The sequence below is a fragment of the Sceloporus occidentalis genome, unplaced genomic scaffold (assembly GCF_023333645.1).
Source record: "Sceloporus occidentalis isolate IW3139 unplaced genomic scaffold, rSceOcc1.0.p SCAF_17, whole genome shotgun sequence".
Classification (NCBI taxonomy): Eukaryota; Metazoa; Chordata; class Lepidosauria; order Squamata; family Phrynosomatidae; genus Sceloporus; species Sceloporus occidentalis.
In genome coordinates this window covers 6,271,977-6,289,207 of record NW_028316997.1, presented here as the reverse complement: position 1 = coordinate 6,289,207, position 17,231 = coordinate 6,271,977, and the positions used below count along the sequence as shown (strand labels likewise).

Here is a 17,231-nt window from a genome sequence, read left to right as displayed (position 1 = left end):
TGAAAAGGTATCCCAAACATCTTTAGGCAACCGTCTCTGTGACAGTATGCCAATATGCATTATTATTAGAAAATGGTAATTTTAAGAAATACTTTACATGCACCATACACCATTAGCTCTTGTCTAAGATACTGTTTGCTTGCTGGCTGTAAATAATAGCTGGTCATTTTGCTTTTGTCTGTGTTTACTGCATTTATATCTTGTTTCCTAAAACATGTTATTTCAGTTAAATGACAAACAAATCTACATTGATGACATTTGTTTACCGATTCGAACAAGATTTTTTTATTTATTTAATAATAATAAATAATTTAAGTTTATTTATTCTTTTTTTCCGTAATATGCATATGCAAAATGGGTATAGACATGCAAAGTCATTTACAGCACAGCTATGTTTCCGATTCTTGGTTATCTAACGAAAGTAAAAACATAGATGTATGGAAGTTGATGGCAGATAAAAACATTCAGCCTACCTATTCTGCCCATTTTCCCCTACTGTGAGGAATTCAGACCTTCTCTCTGAGACTAAAACATCGACCCTTCAAATAACTCTCCAGCTAAGCATGACACAGATAAACAAATTAAAAAAAATCAGTGGCCCATGAGTTTGCCATAGTGACGGTGTAATGTATTTAGTATTTCTTCAACCTTCTTACATTCTGCATGATTACCTGTGGAAAAATTCTGTTAGCATCAGAAGAAATGACAGGTTGTGTTTATAGTTTTGTATGTTGGGTGATTAACATTCTGTACTGGATGGGGCTTTTATAAAAAATATGATTGATAACATTATTTATTAAGAAGCCATGTGTAAATAGATCTATACATGATGATGAAGATAAAGGTCTTCATCATCGTGTAACTGAGATTAAAACATTGACCTCCAAATAACTTTCCAGCTTGCCACCAGTGCTCCAGAACTCACAACTGATTACCAGGCGTCCCGGACTCCCGGGGAGTCTTTGTTCTCTGGGTATGGGTGGTATATGGTTCTACCCTCTTTCTGCCATCTGTCCTACCTATTGGGACTGCCTCTCTTCTGCCTCTCGTGGCACTCTGGGTGACCAACCCTGTGTATGACAATTCAAAATAGTCATTGCACAACATATGTGAGGCTGATGGGTTTTATTATTATTATTATGATTACTATTATTATCTTTCATTTATATAGTGACAACAATTATACAGCACTTCTTACAATACATATATTGTAATGATTGCCCCCGATATACCATTGTATACTGTCAACAGAGGATAGAGAGCTAGTTAGACATTTACTTTAGTACCTTAGTTGTGTATATGGGCAGATGTAGCTATACTTATTTTTTTAAGTTCTTTATATACAGGAACAAATAAAATTAAATATATACTTGTAATATACAGTATATGAGTAATACTGTAGAATGCAAGTTAATTATAACACACCAAGCACATCAAATACAAATAGATAACTATGCTGGCAGGCAATGCCACATTTAATTATGTGGCAAAGGAATACTATATCTCTGTAATTAAGAATATCAATTAGGATCTGTTGGAACATGGACTGGGGCTATTTGCCTTTTAGGAATGAAGGTGACTTAGCAGGGACATAAAAATAACTTCAAACGTAAAGGAAATATTTTATGGGTAGGCCAACAATAAAGCAAAGGAGCAGTTGTACGAGTGAACCTGGGTGTTGGGGGAGAAGGCATTCTGTGCAATAAACAGGGTAATGTGGCCAGTAAGGAGGTAGGCACGATTCAAGGGAGGACATGTATTTTTTCTGAATAGAAGAGCCTGGGAAGTTCAAAAATATGACCACCAAAAGACAATATACCGTACCTCATCTATGACATTCAGAGGTGTTCTCCATAAACAATGAGTTTCTCATGCAATTAAGCGCTGCATAACACATACATAATACAGCTATATAAACTTATCTATGCATTCGCTTAGGTCTGGTCTTACAGAAGGCATTGTAGTGTTGGCTCAACATAATCCATGAGTCAGTGTTGCAACTTACGCTTCAAACTCAATATTATTTTAGTAAACACTTAAGTATGGCTATTGAGCGGAGTATTCTTTTATGTTTATACTTATACATGTCTCCTCCAGTGTGCTTCATTATCTTCTACCAGGATTAATCAACATTGACTCTTTCACCAGACAATTATAGTGTATTTTGTCACATGGCAATACATTTTATGCATAGAAGTGTCAATGGAGGAGAAGTCTCAAAGGTTGCAATAACTGAATGTTTCCTTTAAAATGCAGGTTTGTATATATTAGGTAGAGTAGGTTGTATGCTTCTCTGAATAGGTGTTTTTTTAGTGAGAATATGCAGGGAATAGACTTAAAAAATGTATGGTAATACTGCTCCTGAGCCGCTAATATGCTATGAGCCTGCCCCATATTTCTGATCAGGACATAGTTTACTGTAAATATTCAAGATCAGGGGATTTTTCACCTAAAAGCTTTTCCTTTATTACGAATTTCAATTTTCAGTACATGTATTTGAAAAACTTCAAAGGTGAGTTACAAAGTGCCTAATTTATCAAATTGTTATTGACTATATAATTTATAACACGGTCAGACATGGGGAGGGCCTGTTTTACCTAACAAGCGACCTCGTGGCAGTTAAGCTGTAAAGTGTTGTGTGCGGCAACGGAACTCCCCAACCGGCCCATAATCCCCACTGAAAAAAAAAATTGTTTGTTGTACTTTAACATGATCAGACGTTTTATGACATTAACAAATGTTATTTTTATTTTATAAAATTAATATTGTTTTAGTGTGTATTACCAATTACAATTTGCTAGTCTTTAAATGTTTTTATTTTCCCCTTATGGATAATCTGACCATTATTTTTTGTCAATGCTTCCTGGATTAGAATTCCTCTGTTTGGTCCCTACCCTAGGTAAGATTTTATTCGACTAAATTGAGCATGGGGTGTATTCTCAAATTCAGTTGCAGTGGTATTTGAGACTTACTCTACAACTGATGAAAAAATGAAAAAAGGGCAACATTGTTTACTTAAAAAAAAAAAAAAGTTATTGCCAGGCAAGTGAGCAACATATTGAATTGCTCACTCGTTAGGTGCCTATTTAGTTGCAGCCACCATTATTAGACTAACAAACATTATTAGATGGAACCTTATAAAAATAATTAAACTGAAAAGCCAGGTTAAGGATTTTTCAGTTTATTATATAGTCGGGAAAAAGTAAGTTCCTCTCTAGTCCAGTATGTCGCTGATGATGTACATATATTGTATAACATGCATTTGTGTGTATAACACATCGGATATCTTTGCTTCACTCAGCACAAACTTTCCTAAAAAGTTACCAAAAATGTTTATTTTTTTCAGCTTATTAAAAAAAATTGAGCGGGAAACATGGAGAGAGAGTGGTGTGTCATTGATTGCTACTGTCACCCGGCTCATGGAGAGGCTGCTGGACTACAGGTAAGAAACTGAGTGTCTTAAAAGCATACCAGGTTAGGCTACCCAGAGCTTTATGTCTTCTGAGGGAGTGGCTGCACGTAGGGGCAAGGCTAGCCAAGCACAAGGATGGGGCTAGCTTAGGGTGGGGGTGTGATAAGCCAAGGGCATGCTATGATAAAGGCGTTGCTAGCTCCAGAAATGATTACATCGATTGGGAACGAGAGGATTATTGGACGGAGTGTGGACATGACTAAAGACAGTTCACTTTTCCATGGAGAAAGAGGAGAAGCAGTGCTTTACCTAGAGACTCCAGGTCCAGCTGGGAAAACTCCCAAGTATGCTTCAAGGGTTCAATATAATCTTATAATCTTAATGGTCTAGAGAGAGGCATATAATGGCATATTATGACACTTATTGTCATCTGTTTATTTTTAGAAGAAAAGTATAACTGATTGTTATTGTCATCTGTTTATTGGTGGAAGAAAAGTATAACTGTTTGTTTCCTTTGTCGTTTTAGAGACTGTATGAAAATGGGGGAGGTTGATGGGAAAAAGATTGGCTGCACCGTGAGCCTGTTGGTATGGTATTTATTTTACTTTTTCGGTTATATGTCCTCATGTTGATTTTGAACAAGGGACATTTTTCATCCACACTTACACTTGTTAATTTTTTGCCATTTTAAAATTATTTTAAAATGAAATAATTCCCTGCAGCTAGGGAACATGCAAAGCAAATCTATTCTGTTCCTATAGACAATTACCACTATGTAGTAAATTCAAGGTCCAAGGATCCTCAATATGTTAACAGTATGCTATTATAAACTGTACTTTGTGAAAAGGTTACATTGTGGACCTGTCTTGAATAAAAGGTGTCATTATAACATTATGATGTCATTGCGGAAACAGCAGGATTTGACATCTGAGCAAAATCTGTTATTCTTAACAGTAATTCACATTTACCATAAATCCTACAAGGTTCCATTAAAAGGAGAATTGCGTTCCCTTACACCAGTAAGGGAATATAGCTCCTCCTCTTCCTAGGCAGGGCAGAAACAACAATGAAATGCCTCAGACCTCCCAGTGTTGTTTCTGCCCTTCCTTAGGCAGGAGTTTACCTTTATTGCTTTGGACCCTAGGGTGGTCCTCGCACTCTATTCCCACTGTTCCACCCTCGGTCAGGTGACTCAGAAGCTTCAGGGGAGCCTTTCTTAGGAGTCCTTGGCTGGACTCCGAGAGGTTTCTTAGAACTTGTAGCAGTCTAGAAGTCTCTTAGACATTTTTTTAGAGAATTCATCTTTCAAGAAAATATTTGCTTCCAATCAGACAATCAATCAGTAGTGACATACCTCAACAAACAAGGGGCTACACAAAGCCGAGATTTAGAAGAAAATGCTGTTGGGCAGAGGCAAACATTATCCACCTCACTGCCATATACATTGAAGGATTAGACCTGAAGGCTTCCTGCTCCAGCATGAAAGTCTCTCATTTTGTTTCCGTGTTTCCAGTAAGAGATCCAGTGGCTCTGGGTACATTCTCTCAGAATTTGGGGGATGTTCTTCTGTATATTTTCCCCCTTCTGTCCAGGGTGGTTCAAAAAGAAACGGATGGATCATGCTTGGGTTATTCTGATTGACCCAGATTGGCCCAGAAGACTGTGGAAAGCAGACCTGATAAGAATGTCAGTGGCTGAACCTTTCAGACTACCATACAGAACAGATCTTCTCCATCAGGGTCCAACCCGAGTTACCTGTAATTGACGGCTTGGATGTTGAGTAGAGATTACCAATCGGTCATGGTCTTTGTTTCAGTGTGCTTATGACCCTTCTACAGAGTTGTAAATACCTTACTTTTGTTATGTTGGCCAAGGTTTGAAAGAACTTTTCTTCATCGCGTCCTGAGACTGAAGATGTTGGCCAGATTTTGGATTTTCTTCAGAAAGGTCTCTCCCCCTTTGCTCTGAGGGTTCAGGTCTCAGCCTTGAGCGTGTTTAAGAAGTAAAGCCTAGCTGGTCATCCTTTGATCTGGTGTTTCCTTCTAGTCACTTCCAGGATTTGGCCACAAAGGTTGCTGGAATTTTCTGCCTGGGGTCTGGAATGTCATTTGGTCCCAGATCATGTTGGCTCGATTTGAACCTCTTCAAGACAGTTTTCCTCACCTTAAATGCGGTATTCAGGGTAGCTGCTACTTCCGCTTGTCAGGTCAAAGAGCTCCAGGCTCTTTCCATGTCCCAGCAATTTCTAAGGTTACATGAAGATGGTGTTTCTTTGTGTCTACCTCTGGACTCTAGACCCAATGTGGTGTCTTGATTTCATCTTAATCAAGATATATATTTGCTCACCTTCTGCCCTCAACCGTCTAACAGCAAGGAAGTAGCTCTTCATTCTTTGGACATCAAAAGTTGTCTCTCCATTTATTTAGAGGATCTGGTTCTTGGAGAAGATCTTCTACACTGTTTGCTTCCTTCTCAGGTGCCAGAAGAAGTCTATATATTTATCAGCTGCTCTTGATCCTCTCCTTGGTCTGAAGTCTCACTCTACACATTCCGTTTCCACTTCCTGGGCTGAATCTGCAGACGTTCTGCGTAGTGCTTTTTGTAAAGCTGCAGTCTGGAAGAGTTTCCGGATCTTCACCAGGCATTACGGGTTTTCATCCTTGTCCTCAGAGAATTCGTTTTGGTCGCAGAATTCTCACCCTCCCTTAGTCTTTTGTATACCTCTCCCCATGTGAAATAGCAAGGGGTAGCAAGGGAAACTGAATTCCTTATCTAAGAGTTTATTTTCTTGCTTATCATCCAGTAGCACAAATATATATATTTACAATTGTCAGGCTTTGTTATTTTAGTGATAGAGTAAAGAGAGGTCTGGGTTATTTAAATGTTGTTTCTGCCCAGCCTAGGAAGAGGAGGATCTATACTTCTCTATGTGCTATCAGTTGATAAGCAAGGAGAATACATTCTCAGGTAAGAAATTCACAGTTTCTTGTATTGTTAATTTACATGTAAATTTCAATCTATCAACTTCACTGTGCATTTAGCCTCCCCTAAATCTTTTTTAATGCATAGGCAGAGGAGGTCCGGTTCAAGCTGAATAACATGTTCTAAAGAAAATATTTGAACAAAAAACATAACGTGATGATATTGTTAGTTGTGCTCTTTAGATTAATGTAAAAAAATGTGTTGCTTTTTAAGGGAATAGGATTACATCTATTGTATAGTATACCCCTATAACTATATTTACAATTCAAAACTAACGTTTTCTTTTACAGAACTTTTATAAAACTGAACTGAATAAAGAAGAAATGTATATCCGTTATATACACAAACTATACGATCTGCACATGAAAGCACAGAATTTTACGGGTAACTTTTTAAAAACTGTTGTTACTAACTATGTTAAAATAATCTTTATATTAATAACAAGCACACATCAATTTAATTGACATATATTTGAACTCATGGAAAACACTCTCACTTGATTCTCAGGGTCAGTTAGTTCCCCCCCAGTGGTTGAGCACAAATAGGTTACATAAAAGTTCCTGACTTTTGGCATTTGTTTAGCACAAAACTTCTTTGTATTTAGAAAAGACAATTCTAAAAGTTTACTATATTAATTGTGACATCAATTAACATTTCCCCCTGTGATTTGGGAATGAAGCAAAGTGACCATTATGATCCAGATCCAATATAATGCATAGTTAATGTGAAAAGATAAAACTATTAAATGGCACATTATGAAAGATCATCTCAGGTCCTCTTACTCATGGGATTGGCCCTTCATAATGTATTGTGACATTGATGAGTTAAAATCAAAACAATTTTTACATGATTTGAAAGAAGGAAAAGAAAAACTTGTTTTATTAGACACTGCTCATGTCATTGTCAGAGGCTGCCTACACTCTTCTCCTGTATGATGAGTTATTAGAATGGTCTGATCGTCCATTGAGAGAGTTTCTCAACTATCCAATGCAAACGGAATGGCAAAGAAAAGAATACCTTCATATGACCATCATACAGAACTTCGACAGGGGAAAAGTAAGTACAGATCAGGGAATAAATTCTGTGTTTATGTAATGAGATGTTTAGTTGGGTTTCATAAATATAAAATATATTATCGAAACAGGAATATAAAATATTGCTGTGTACCCTTAATTTTTCATTGATCATGAAAATGTTCTTGCTTGAGTTCATTTTATTATTTTTTGTTAATAAGAACCTCCACCATTTCCCCCAAAGATAATCTCCCTTGAACTTCTGCAAAAATGGCAGAGCTTACAGTGACATCCTCATGAGAGAGAGTGTATGAGAATAAGTGTGTGAGAAAGTGAGTGAGAGTGAATGTGGGCGTCTGATTTTTGTCTAAAACAAATTGGAGGAAATGAATTTGTTGTCAGAAAAAAATGGACCCAAAACGATCCAATAATCCGAATAGTTTTTGGTCCATTTGCAGATGTCTACTTGTTACCCAAGTTTACTTTAACACAGCCCAGCCTTCAAAGATTACATTTGTGGATTTTATTAAATGAATGTTAGCATTATTGTATTACTATATAGTGAAAATATACAGTTTATACCCTGCAATGTGTTCCAGTACAGGGAACAAACACAAGGTTAATGGCCAATGTACACTCTGTTATATATTCACAGTGTTGGGAAAATGGAATAATACTGTGCAGGAAGCTTGCTGAGCAGTATGAAAATTACTACGACTACAGAAATCTCAGCAAGATGAGGGTAAGTTTATCATAGGGTTTAGTAGTCGACATATGCTATGTAGCAGCTCTGTAATACTAGAATATGTTCTCCACTTACAAGTATTCAGTGACATCAGAGGAGGACTCGCTACATTCAGCCAGATCCAGAGGCCCAATAATAATGCAGCCCAAAGTATATTTATATGCAGGGCTTACTGTCCAGTTTGCCTAATGCGTACTATCCAGTCACATGCCCAATGGATACCATCCAGTCTCTTCTAAAGCACTCTAACATAAAGCTAATGCATTAAAAACACCCAAAGGGAGCATAGAAAGCATTAAGTCAATCAGTGGTTTCTTCAATCTCCCTAGTGGCTGTGTGTGGAACTGCAGGTAAAACACTCAACGTTTCAAGAAATAGCCCACAATTTTTAAAACATTGCCCCCTTCCCCCTTGTACCTGTGTTTAACATACAATTTCTTTCTAAATGTACTAAAATAAAAAAATATTGTTATTATATGCGCAATTGTGCAGAATTTAAAATGTTATGCCATTTTAATGGCTGCAAATGGTCTGAATAAGCTTTCATCTTAACTTTGAATTGATACGAATCTTATTACATTTGAAGCAAACACCACCTTCATCTCACGTATTATCACTAGCTCAGAATCTGTCGACATCCTGCATTGTAACTTGTATTTCTTGCCAGATGATGGAAGCATCTCTATACGATAAAATTATGGATCAACAACGCCTGGAGCCTGAATTTTTTAGGGTTGGTTTTTATGGGAAAAAATTTCCATTTTTCTTGAGGGTAAGTGATAAATACAAACCAGCAAGAAAGCTTTGTTAAATGTTATATGTGTTATTTTGAAGACCTTATCACCACACGTGTACATTATTTTACAACCTATTTTAAAACTTAAATTCTTGTTGAAATGTTTTTCATATTTCCATAACCACTTTATCATATAATGTGCTTTAGTTGACCATGTCAACCACTACGTCTACTTGCAATCAATTACCGTATTTGCTCGATTATAAGACGAGGTTTTTTTCAGAGCAAATGCTCTGAAAAATACCCCTCGTCTTCTAATCGGGGTCGTCTTCTAATCAGACCTCAAATAGAGGTCTGATTATGAGACTAAGATCCAGATCCCCTGCACCGCTGCAGGGGACCTGGATCCTCCTGTCCCCCCCCACACACACTTACCGGTGCTTCCTGCTGTATTCCCGGGGCAGCGGGTTGATGTCTACGCGATCCGCGTAGACAACGTCCGCTGCAGCCGGAAGGAGGTGTGGCTAGCAGCGGGGGTTGTCTGCGTCCGTCGCGGATACCTTCCCCGACTGTCAGAGATCAGAGTTCCCCCCACCGGTGCGGGGAACTCTGATCTCTGACAGCCGGGGAAGGTATCCGCGACGGACGCAGACAAACCCCCGCTGCCAACTCCACCTCCTTCTGGCTGCAGCGGAAGGAGACGTCAACCCGCTGCCCCGGCAATACAGCAGGAAATTAGAAAGCACCGGTAAGTGTGTGTGTGTGTGCGCGTGTGTGTGTTAAATGGGGACATAGGGCATTTCTGGAATGCCTTATACCCCTATATGCCACTCTGGCACTTAGGGGGTTAAAAGGCATATTATGGGGCAGAGTGGCATATAGGGAGGTATAAGGCATTTCAGGAGGCAGAGTGGCGTTAAGGGGGCATTTAATAGAGCACTCTGCCTCCTGAAATGCCTTATACCTCCCTATATGCCACTCTGCCCCATAATATGCCTTTTAACCCCCTAAATGCCAGAGTGGCATATAGGGGTATAAGGCATTTCTGGAGGCAGAGTGGCACATAGGGGGTCAAAAGGCATACCATGGGGCACAGTGGCATATAGGGGGTTACAAGGCATATCATGGGCCACAGTGCCATATTGGTGTGGCAAGCCTGGGGGCAGATGTGCGTAACTGGGGGACAGGTTGGAAAATACAAGGAAATAAAAACAAAAAAAATATTTTTCTCAATCATAGCTTTTATTTAAAAAAATAGTTTACATGAATTAGCATTTACTGGTAAAACTTTTTTCCTTTAGGGTCGTCTTATATTCAGGCTTTTTCTTTTTTTCCTAAGTTAATATTCAGATTTTGGGGGGTCGTCTTATAATCAGGGTCGTCTTATAATCGAGCAAATACGGTATATGCGTTGATATTTGGTTGATGTAAAAATGAAGATCTGTTTGTATATTTAGAACAAGGAATTTGTTTGCCGAGGACATGACTACGAGCGGCTGGAGGCTTTCCAGCAGCGCATGCTAACTGAATTTCCACATGCGATTGCAATGCAGCATGCCAACCAGCCAGATGAAACAATATTTCAGGCAGAAGCACAATGTATCCTTGTAATGTTAAGAACCCAAACAATGTATGCTATTTTTCCCAATACCCTGATTAAAAAGTTGCTTTATGATTAATCACAAATTGCCAGAGTCTGACAATTTCTCTAAGCTTTGCTCACTTGACGCGGTAGATAAAGGTTCTTGATCTGTCTGTATGACAGCTTCCATGTACATCAAATCACGAATCAAGGATGTATATTTTATTTGATTACTTTTTCACGAAATTATAAACTATTAAATAATTATATTACATGTTTTAGCCTTCATAACATCCACACCACCAACCGCGGGGCAGTCTAAATAGAATTTTCCTTGTGTATCTCCATGAAAGTCAGAGAACAGTGCCCCGGAACAGTGTACAGAATATTTAGCATACAGTACATATGTATGTTTTTTTTTTGTTCTATACTTAAAGATGCTGTTCCACTTAGACAAAACCTTCATTTCTCTCTCAAGAATGCTATGCAAATAAACCTTAGGAGGTCTGTCATTTTATTATTTCCTCTAAAAGCTTTATCACATAAAAACAACAAAAATAAACCTTTAAGAAGCCTTTTCAGTTACCACGGCAACGGGCTACAAGTGTCGGCTTTTTTTTGTCACATGTTCCCAGCAGAAAGACAAAATTTTAACTGATTAAAGATTTTTCTCTTAATGCTTAGGGCAGCATGCTGTTTCTAATGTTCAATTTAATTGTGAAGTTATTAAACTCAGCAAAGCAGATGGGACAGCACCGTAAGTTTCAAAGCAAACGGCTTAGTAGCCTTTCTGATAACTAACGTATGCAATGCTTACATCCGGCTACTGGGATTCCCTTAACCCTATGACTAGATTTGCAGATCTATGCGGTGACTCCAATTCCAGAGAGCCAAGAGGTGTTACAGAGAGATGGCATCCCTGACAACATAAAAAGCTTTTACAAAGTCAATCATATCTGGAGATTCAGATATGATAGACCTTTCCACAAAGGAACCAAGGATAAAGAAAATGAATTCAAGGTACAGTATATTTACAAAATGTTCAACATGTTAATTTAAGTGTATTACTAAAGTTTGGAGGGGCATCATGCCATGTCTGCACAGCTCCAAAACGGCCTTAGTCAGATCACGATGGGGACTGTGTTCTATTAGCTTGAAAACTATAAAGTCCCCAGTTCCAGGTTAAAAAAGGTATTTTTGAATGGCAGTATTAATGTGCATCCCACTAAAATGTCATTTTCATGTGCAGCTGTCTGAAATAATAAAGTTTTGGATGCTACTCAGACAGAGATTTGGCTAAAATATCAAAATACACCAAAAAACTTTTTTCTTATTCGTTCTTATACAATTGTTAATTTCTGTGAAACATTACTGCCATGGAACATTAACCTTCAGTTTAATCTCTTCACATGTACTGTATGAAAGGAATTCTCTGATAACGAATATACTCTATGGACAAAAGTATTGGGACACTTGACATGGTATTCTAAATACATAGACACAGTGTGTGTTTAAAAAATCTCATAGTCTTGACATCTTCAAATCAGGGGGTAATTGGCACGCTTGGCCCCAACATTTACTCGGTAGATCTATACAACTGCTTTTTTTTTGTTAACGAAAATATTTTCCCTTATTCCCCATATTTCCACAATATACCTAAATGATTTTTTTTCTAAGACATAACACGAAAAAGATCTAAAATTAATAGTTGCCTACTGAGAACATCGGTGTATTTTCAGATCCTTTCTGTTCTCTTGCGATTTATACCTATAACTGTTACAAATTTCTTCTTTCCATGTGCATAATCTGTGTATGTTCTCTCTCTTCCACTTCCACCTAAAGAAGAGACCTCTGCAGTCCAAAATCATATGTTACTTTACAGCTTTTTCTGTGTTTACATCTTTTCCTTCAACTAAAGATTACATTTTTCTCTTAGGCTAGATCCATTTTTCTTATCACTTATGAAATAATACATCTTTTGTGTTTTTGAAGAGTCTCTGGGTAGAGAGGACCGCGCTGACCCTTGTACAAAGCTTGCCTGGTATTTCTCGTTGGTTTGAAGTTGAAAAACGGGAAGTGGTGAGTCCAGAAACAACCTGCACATTTTCATTTATTACAACCCTGGGCCCCCATGTAACTGCGTCACATGCACAAAAACACAACTTCTCTGTTTCTACATATGTATAAAATGACGATGATTCTATGTTTCGTAATAGGAACAGCTGTTTCTATAACATTTCTCCTAAAGTCATATTTTCTTGTTCCCTCTGTGGCATTTTTCACTAAACCAGCATATCCCTGAAGCCTTACTTTTTATTAGCTTCTGTCCCTAACTTTCACCTTCCATCTTCTCCTTTGTCCTTCCCTCATTGTCTTTTTCTATTCTATGTCCTATCACTGTTCTTGTACAGTTCTGCATAAACCTTTCTCCTGTTGCATCTTCTCCATCTAGCCTTTGCACTCTGTTCCACTTTCTTCATCAAACTGTACCTGACCCTTTTATTTACTCTTCATGCATCAGTCTTTCTTTTTTGTCATCAATTGTGCATCAATCTTTATTTTTTGTCATTATTATCCTTGATCCTTATTGACCAACTGTGAAGTAATTAAAGTGCACAGAAATGCTCAAGTCCTACGGAGTCTTCTTCTAACCTTTCTTTCTCTCTAGAGTCATCCTGTCTCTGAAACCATTTAAATTTATGTTGACCTAGAAAAAATGTAAATGGAAACTATTTTTCTTTAGATGAGTTCACATTGGGCTAACTTGACTATGAAAATCGGAAATCTAAAGGGGAACTATCTCTGTCACAGCGTTTAGCGTAATTAAATTAATTAATGCAACTAAATCAGCAACTTGTAGATGAGATATAACATAATAGGAGGGAATAATATTCATGCAGACTCTCAGAGCAGGAAGTTAATACCTTTTTCCATGGAATATACATTAGATGGGTTTATTTTGCTCTATAAACATGATGACATGGGTCTATTTAGTGTAAGAGAACTGTAAAATGTAGGCGTTTGAAAGAGACAGAGCTGCTTGAATCTCCAGTGACCTGTTTAGCAGTTGCATGATATTTGTTAAGAATATGTGGGGGTGTTAAATATGGTTGTTACCATGGAAACCCTAATATGTTACGTATCCCTAATTAGCATTCTGATTTCTAAAATGCGTTTAGATACCGAGAAATTGTGCAATGTTTGCTTTCAAAGTTACTATTTGATGATATAAATTGCTGTATGTGACTTGCAGTTTTCTATACATTTTAGATACATACTAAGTTAGATGTTTCTATAGCCATTTTCAGTGTTTTATTTTAAATGATAATATGCTGTTTTAAAGAGTCACCAACCCTTGTGTATTTTTTTTTTACATGCATTGAGTTTTTTCTCTGTCAGTTCACAGCATATTGGTCATTGTGCCAATGATCACATCAGTAGGGTCCGCTCCTGTTCTCTACCATTATATATAGAAGGCAATGAAAACAATATGCCCTCTCACAACATTTTACTTTATATAAAAAGTCAATGTTTCCACCCCATTGCAGAGCGGATCTTCATCAGGACAATAAGGAACAAAACTAACAAGCCCTGTTCCTTTTTGCCATGATGATGTATTGGTGCAGAAACATTATTTTTTTCATTGCTTTTTATTATTAAATTGTAGAAGCTCTTTAACATAACATATAATAATGCCTATAATTTGCTGTTACTCTTACTGTTTTATGATTAAGGGCCACACCAGAAGGTGGTGTACAAATGGTACATCAGGTAGAAAGCACTGAAAAACACATTCAAAGCAGAAAACACATTCAATATATAGCAACCCCACAAAAAAGCACAATCATCTTGTAAATGTGCAATGTCCTGACTATTGTTTATGTCCGGGTGGCTCTATCAGATATTTTAAGTAACATTCCAAAAGAAAAAGCTCCAGGTTAGGACCCAAAACTAGAGTGTCCCAAGTCGAATTTGCTCTCTTGCCAGGCAACCTCTGTTTGCTATTATAGTGGATATCATAGTCATTTGAACAACCTCAATATAATGTTGAATAACACCATTTTAAAACCAACTTAGGCTATTATTTGGGTAATAATAAGTAATTGTCCGGCACAAAAATTATATGGAGCATTTCATCTGCTTGTTCTCTGAAATAAACATTCAATGAGCAATTAGATGTTTTAATTAAGATCCTGTTCCACTTTTGTTGCAAGAGCTTCTCGCCTGAATTGTTTTCTCATATAACCAAGTGCCGTTATCCTTATGCTTAGGATGAGTCATCCATTTTCTATCATTCTTGGCATTGGTTATCACTGCAATTTTTCCAAGCATTCTTTTAGAAACCACCTTTGTTTAGTTGTCTGTGTCTCTAGATGAGAAATAGGCATATTTCTCATATCAATACTAGCCATAATTTGCCCTCAACATGTAATAATAATTTTAACAATAATGTGATGCCAGTTCAGATTAATATCTCTGTAATTTAGGTGTGTGTTTTTAATATCCCAAGTGTCACGTGTCTATACTTCACAGGTAATCCGAATGATAAAACACGTTATGAAAGCATGTTATGAAGTATTATTTATTTTGTCCTTGGGAGCTATTATTGAGATGTAATGTCCAAGCAGTTCTCTGTCTTTGAAATATCCATCCCTGTTACCTCCTGTTCTTAAATAATTTCATTGCCATTACATTAATGTGCTTTATTTGTTAAATATTTCAAACCAATTTTATTTGAAATTCTGTTTTCACCACACATCTGTAGAGCTTTAATATATTGCTATTAAAATTCTGTTTCATATTGTCTTTGTACTTATTATTTAAGGTGGAAATGAGCCCCCTAGAAAATGCTATTGAAGTGTTGGAAAATAAGAACCAGCAGCTGCGAACTCTTATTAGTCAGTGTCAGACTCGACAGATGCAGAACATAAACCCCTTGACAATGTGTCTGAATGGAGTTATAGATGCTGCAGTCAATGGTGGAGTTTCTAGGTATCAAGAGGTAAGATAAAGGTTATAGGTTCTACTATTAGATGACGGTAAATCAGAACTTGCCGGTGCAGCAGAAGTTATAAACCAGTATTAGAAGGATATTCTTGAAGTCTTGAATGTGTGAAGTAAATCAGTGCATGTCGCATACGTTTTAGGTAAACCAGTGTTTGTCGCATACTCCATGCATATGCATTCCTGGGAATGGTAGGAGTTTGACTTGGATTCCCATAGTTTGTAATTCAATGATAGGGTGAATAGGTTCATTCTCAGGATGACAGAGACTAAAGTTGACTCATTCATATTGTACTTTGGTATAATGATATATGGGTGTCCCAAGTGGTACTTTTTGCACTTGTATATAACATTTTAAATTGTGGCTTGAATGTGACCTTATTGATAGTCTTTACCTTTTCACAAGTAATATTTTACTTGCTTGTGTAACCTTGATTTGATATTGTTTTGTATGCATAACATGACCTTTGATTGTCTCCAAGTCTCATCATTGCCTTGTTCTGTTCTGTTTAGGCATTCTTTGTGAAAGAGTATATCTTGCAGCACCCCGAGGATGGAGACAAGATTGCACGTTTGAGAGAACTGATGCTTGAGCAGGTAAAGTAGAGAGGAGGTAAAGTCATTACCTCCTTAGAGTTCATAGAGGATGTCTTAAGAAACCAAAATATTATTTGGCACTGAATGGTTGATTGCCTGTGCCATATGTAAATGGAGCCAGGACATATAGAGACAGGTGCCACTTGAAACAGATCTCCCTGCTGCCCACTAGAGAATCAGTGTGCCATCCCTCACAAATGTACAGAAACCAGGAGCTAAGGAAAGGCACGAGCAGCTGGGTTCCAACAATATTACTACACCAAACTTACATAGGCACCATACTGTAAAAACCTTATTACATGATCTATGTGTGCAGTCTTTGTCAGAAAAGTCCGTTGTCAGAAAAGCGATGCATTTCTAATAAATTAATACAGAGATATACAATTACTAAATCTAATTCTTATTGAAACTATCAACCAAAGGCATAACCCCTGTGCCGAATTACAATTTGTGGAGAAAAAAGTGAACCCGTGGCTTCTCATTGTTACTGTTTTTCCTTCATGTTCCTTATTTCAGTCTAGTTAGAATTGTTCTCTGTAACACAATAGACTTCCAGCTGATGTACTGCAAATACAATGTCTCCTAGGAACCCTTGCTTTATGTGGGCAGCAGTGTCAACACATGAAACAAAAATTCTATCAATTCACATCCCAAAAGCGTTCATTAAATAATTCAAACACACTAACGAATGTTGATGTCTAAGAAAAGAATTATGCAGAAATACATTCTTATCTAGTTTTCATTTCAGAGCTACATGTGATTAATATTGCAAGGAATTTATACAATCAATTTATACTATACACATTAAGGATGCTATGCCAGCTTGAAAAAAACATTAACTGAGCTCTCTAAAGCATAAACCTTTAAGAGGCTTTTTCAGTTTCTATGGCGACAGCCAATCAGTGTCAGTTTTTGTGCCACATGGCAAATACATATTCCCTAAAGTATTCTGAACGGGATTTTGTCCATTTACAATATCAGGAGTGGTGTTTTGATGCTGTATTTAGTTATAAATAAAATACTTTCAGCAGAGTAGCTGGAAAAGCTCGTTGAATAGACGTTGAATACGATGTATTTAATCGCAATGTATTAAATGTGTCCCTCTTCATGTAAACAATTGCCGAATATCCGCTGTGCAAGAAACATGAAATTTGTACTGA

At 37.2% G+C, this 17,231-nt stretch overlaps 1 protein-coding gene across 1 annotated transcript in view; it reads left to right on the top strand.

Moving 5' to 3' along the window:
- LOC149302783 (dedicator of cytokinesis protein 4-like) overlaps window positions 1-17,231 on the top strand; it is a 154,232-nt gene that overhangs the window by 123,817 nt on the left and 13,184 nt on the right. The window contains exons 33-44 of the mRNA XM_089481982.1: window positions 2,873-2,899; window positions 3,347-3,442; window positions 3,939-3,999; window positions 6,685-6,778; window positions 7,302-7,450; window positions 8,063-8,149; window positions 8,820-8,924; window positions 10,346-10,487; window positions 11,324-11,490; window positions 12,463-12,549; window positions 15,296-15,472; window positions 15,988-16,071. Coding sequence (XP_089338108.1) covers window positions 2,873-2,899; window positions 3,347-3,442; window positions 3,939-3,999; window positions 6,685-6,778; window positions 7,302-7,450; window positions 8,063-8,149; window positions 8,820-8,924; window positions 10,346-10,487; window positions 11,324-11,490; window positions 12,463-12,549; window positions 15,296-15,472; window positions 15,988-16,071 — 1,276 coding nt within the window. The remainder of the gene's footprint in view (window positions 1-2,872; window positions 2,900-3,346; window positions 3,443-3,938; window positions 4,000-6,684; window positions 6,779-7,301; window positions 7,451-8,062; window positions 8,150-8,819; window positions 8,925-10,345; window positions 10,488-11,323; window positions 11,491-12,462; window positions 12,550-15,295; window positions 15,473-15,987; window positions 16,072-17,231) is intronic.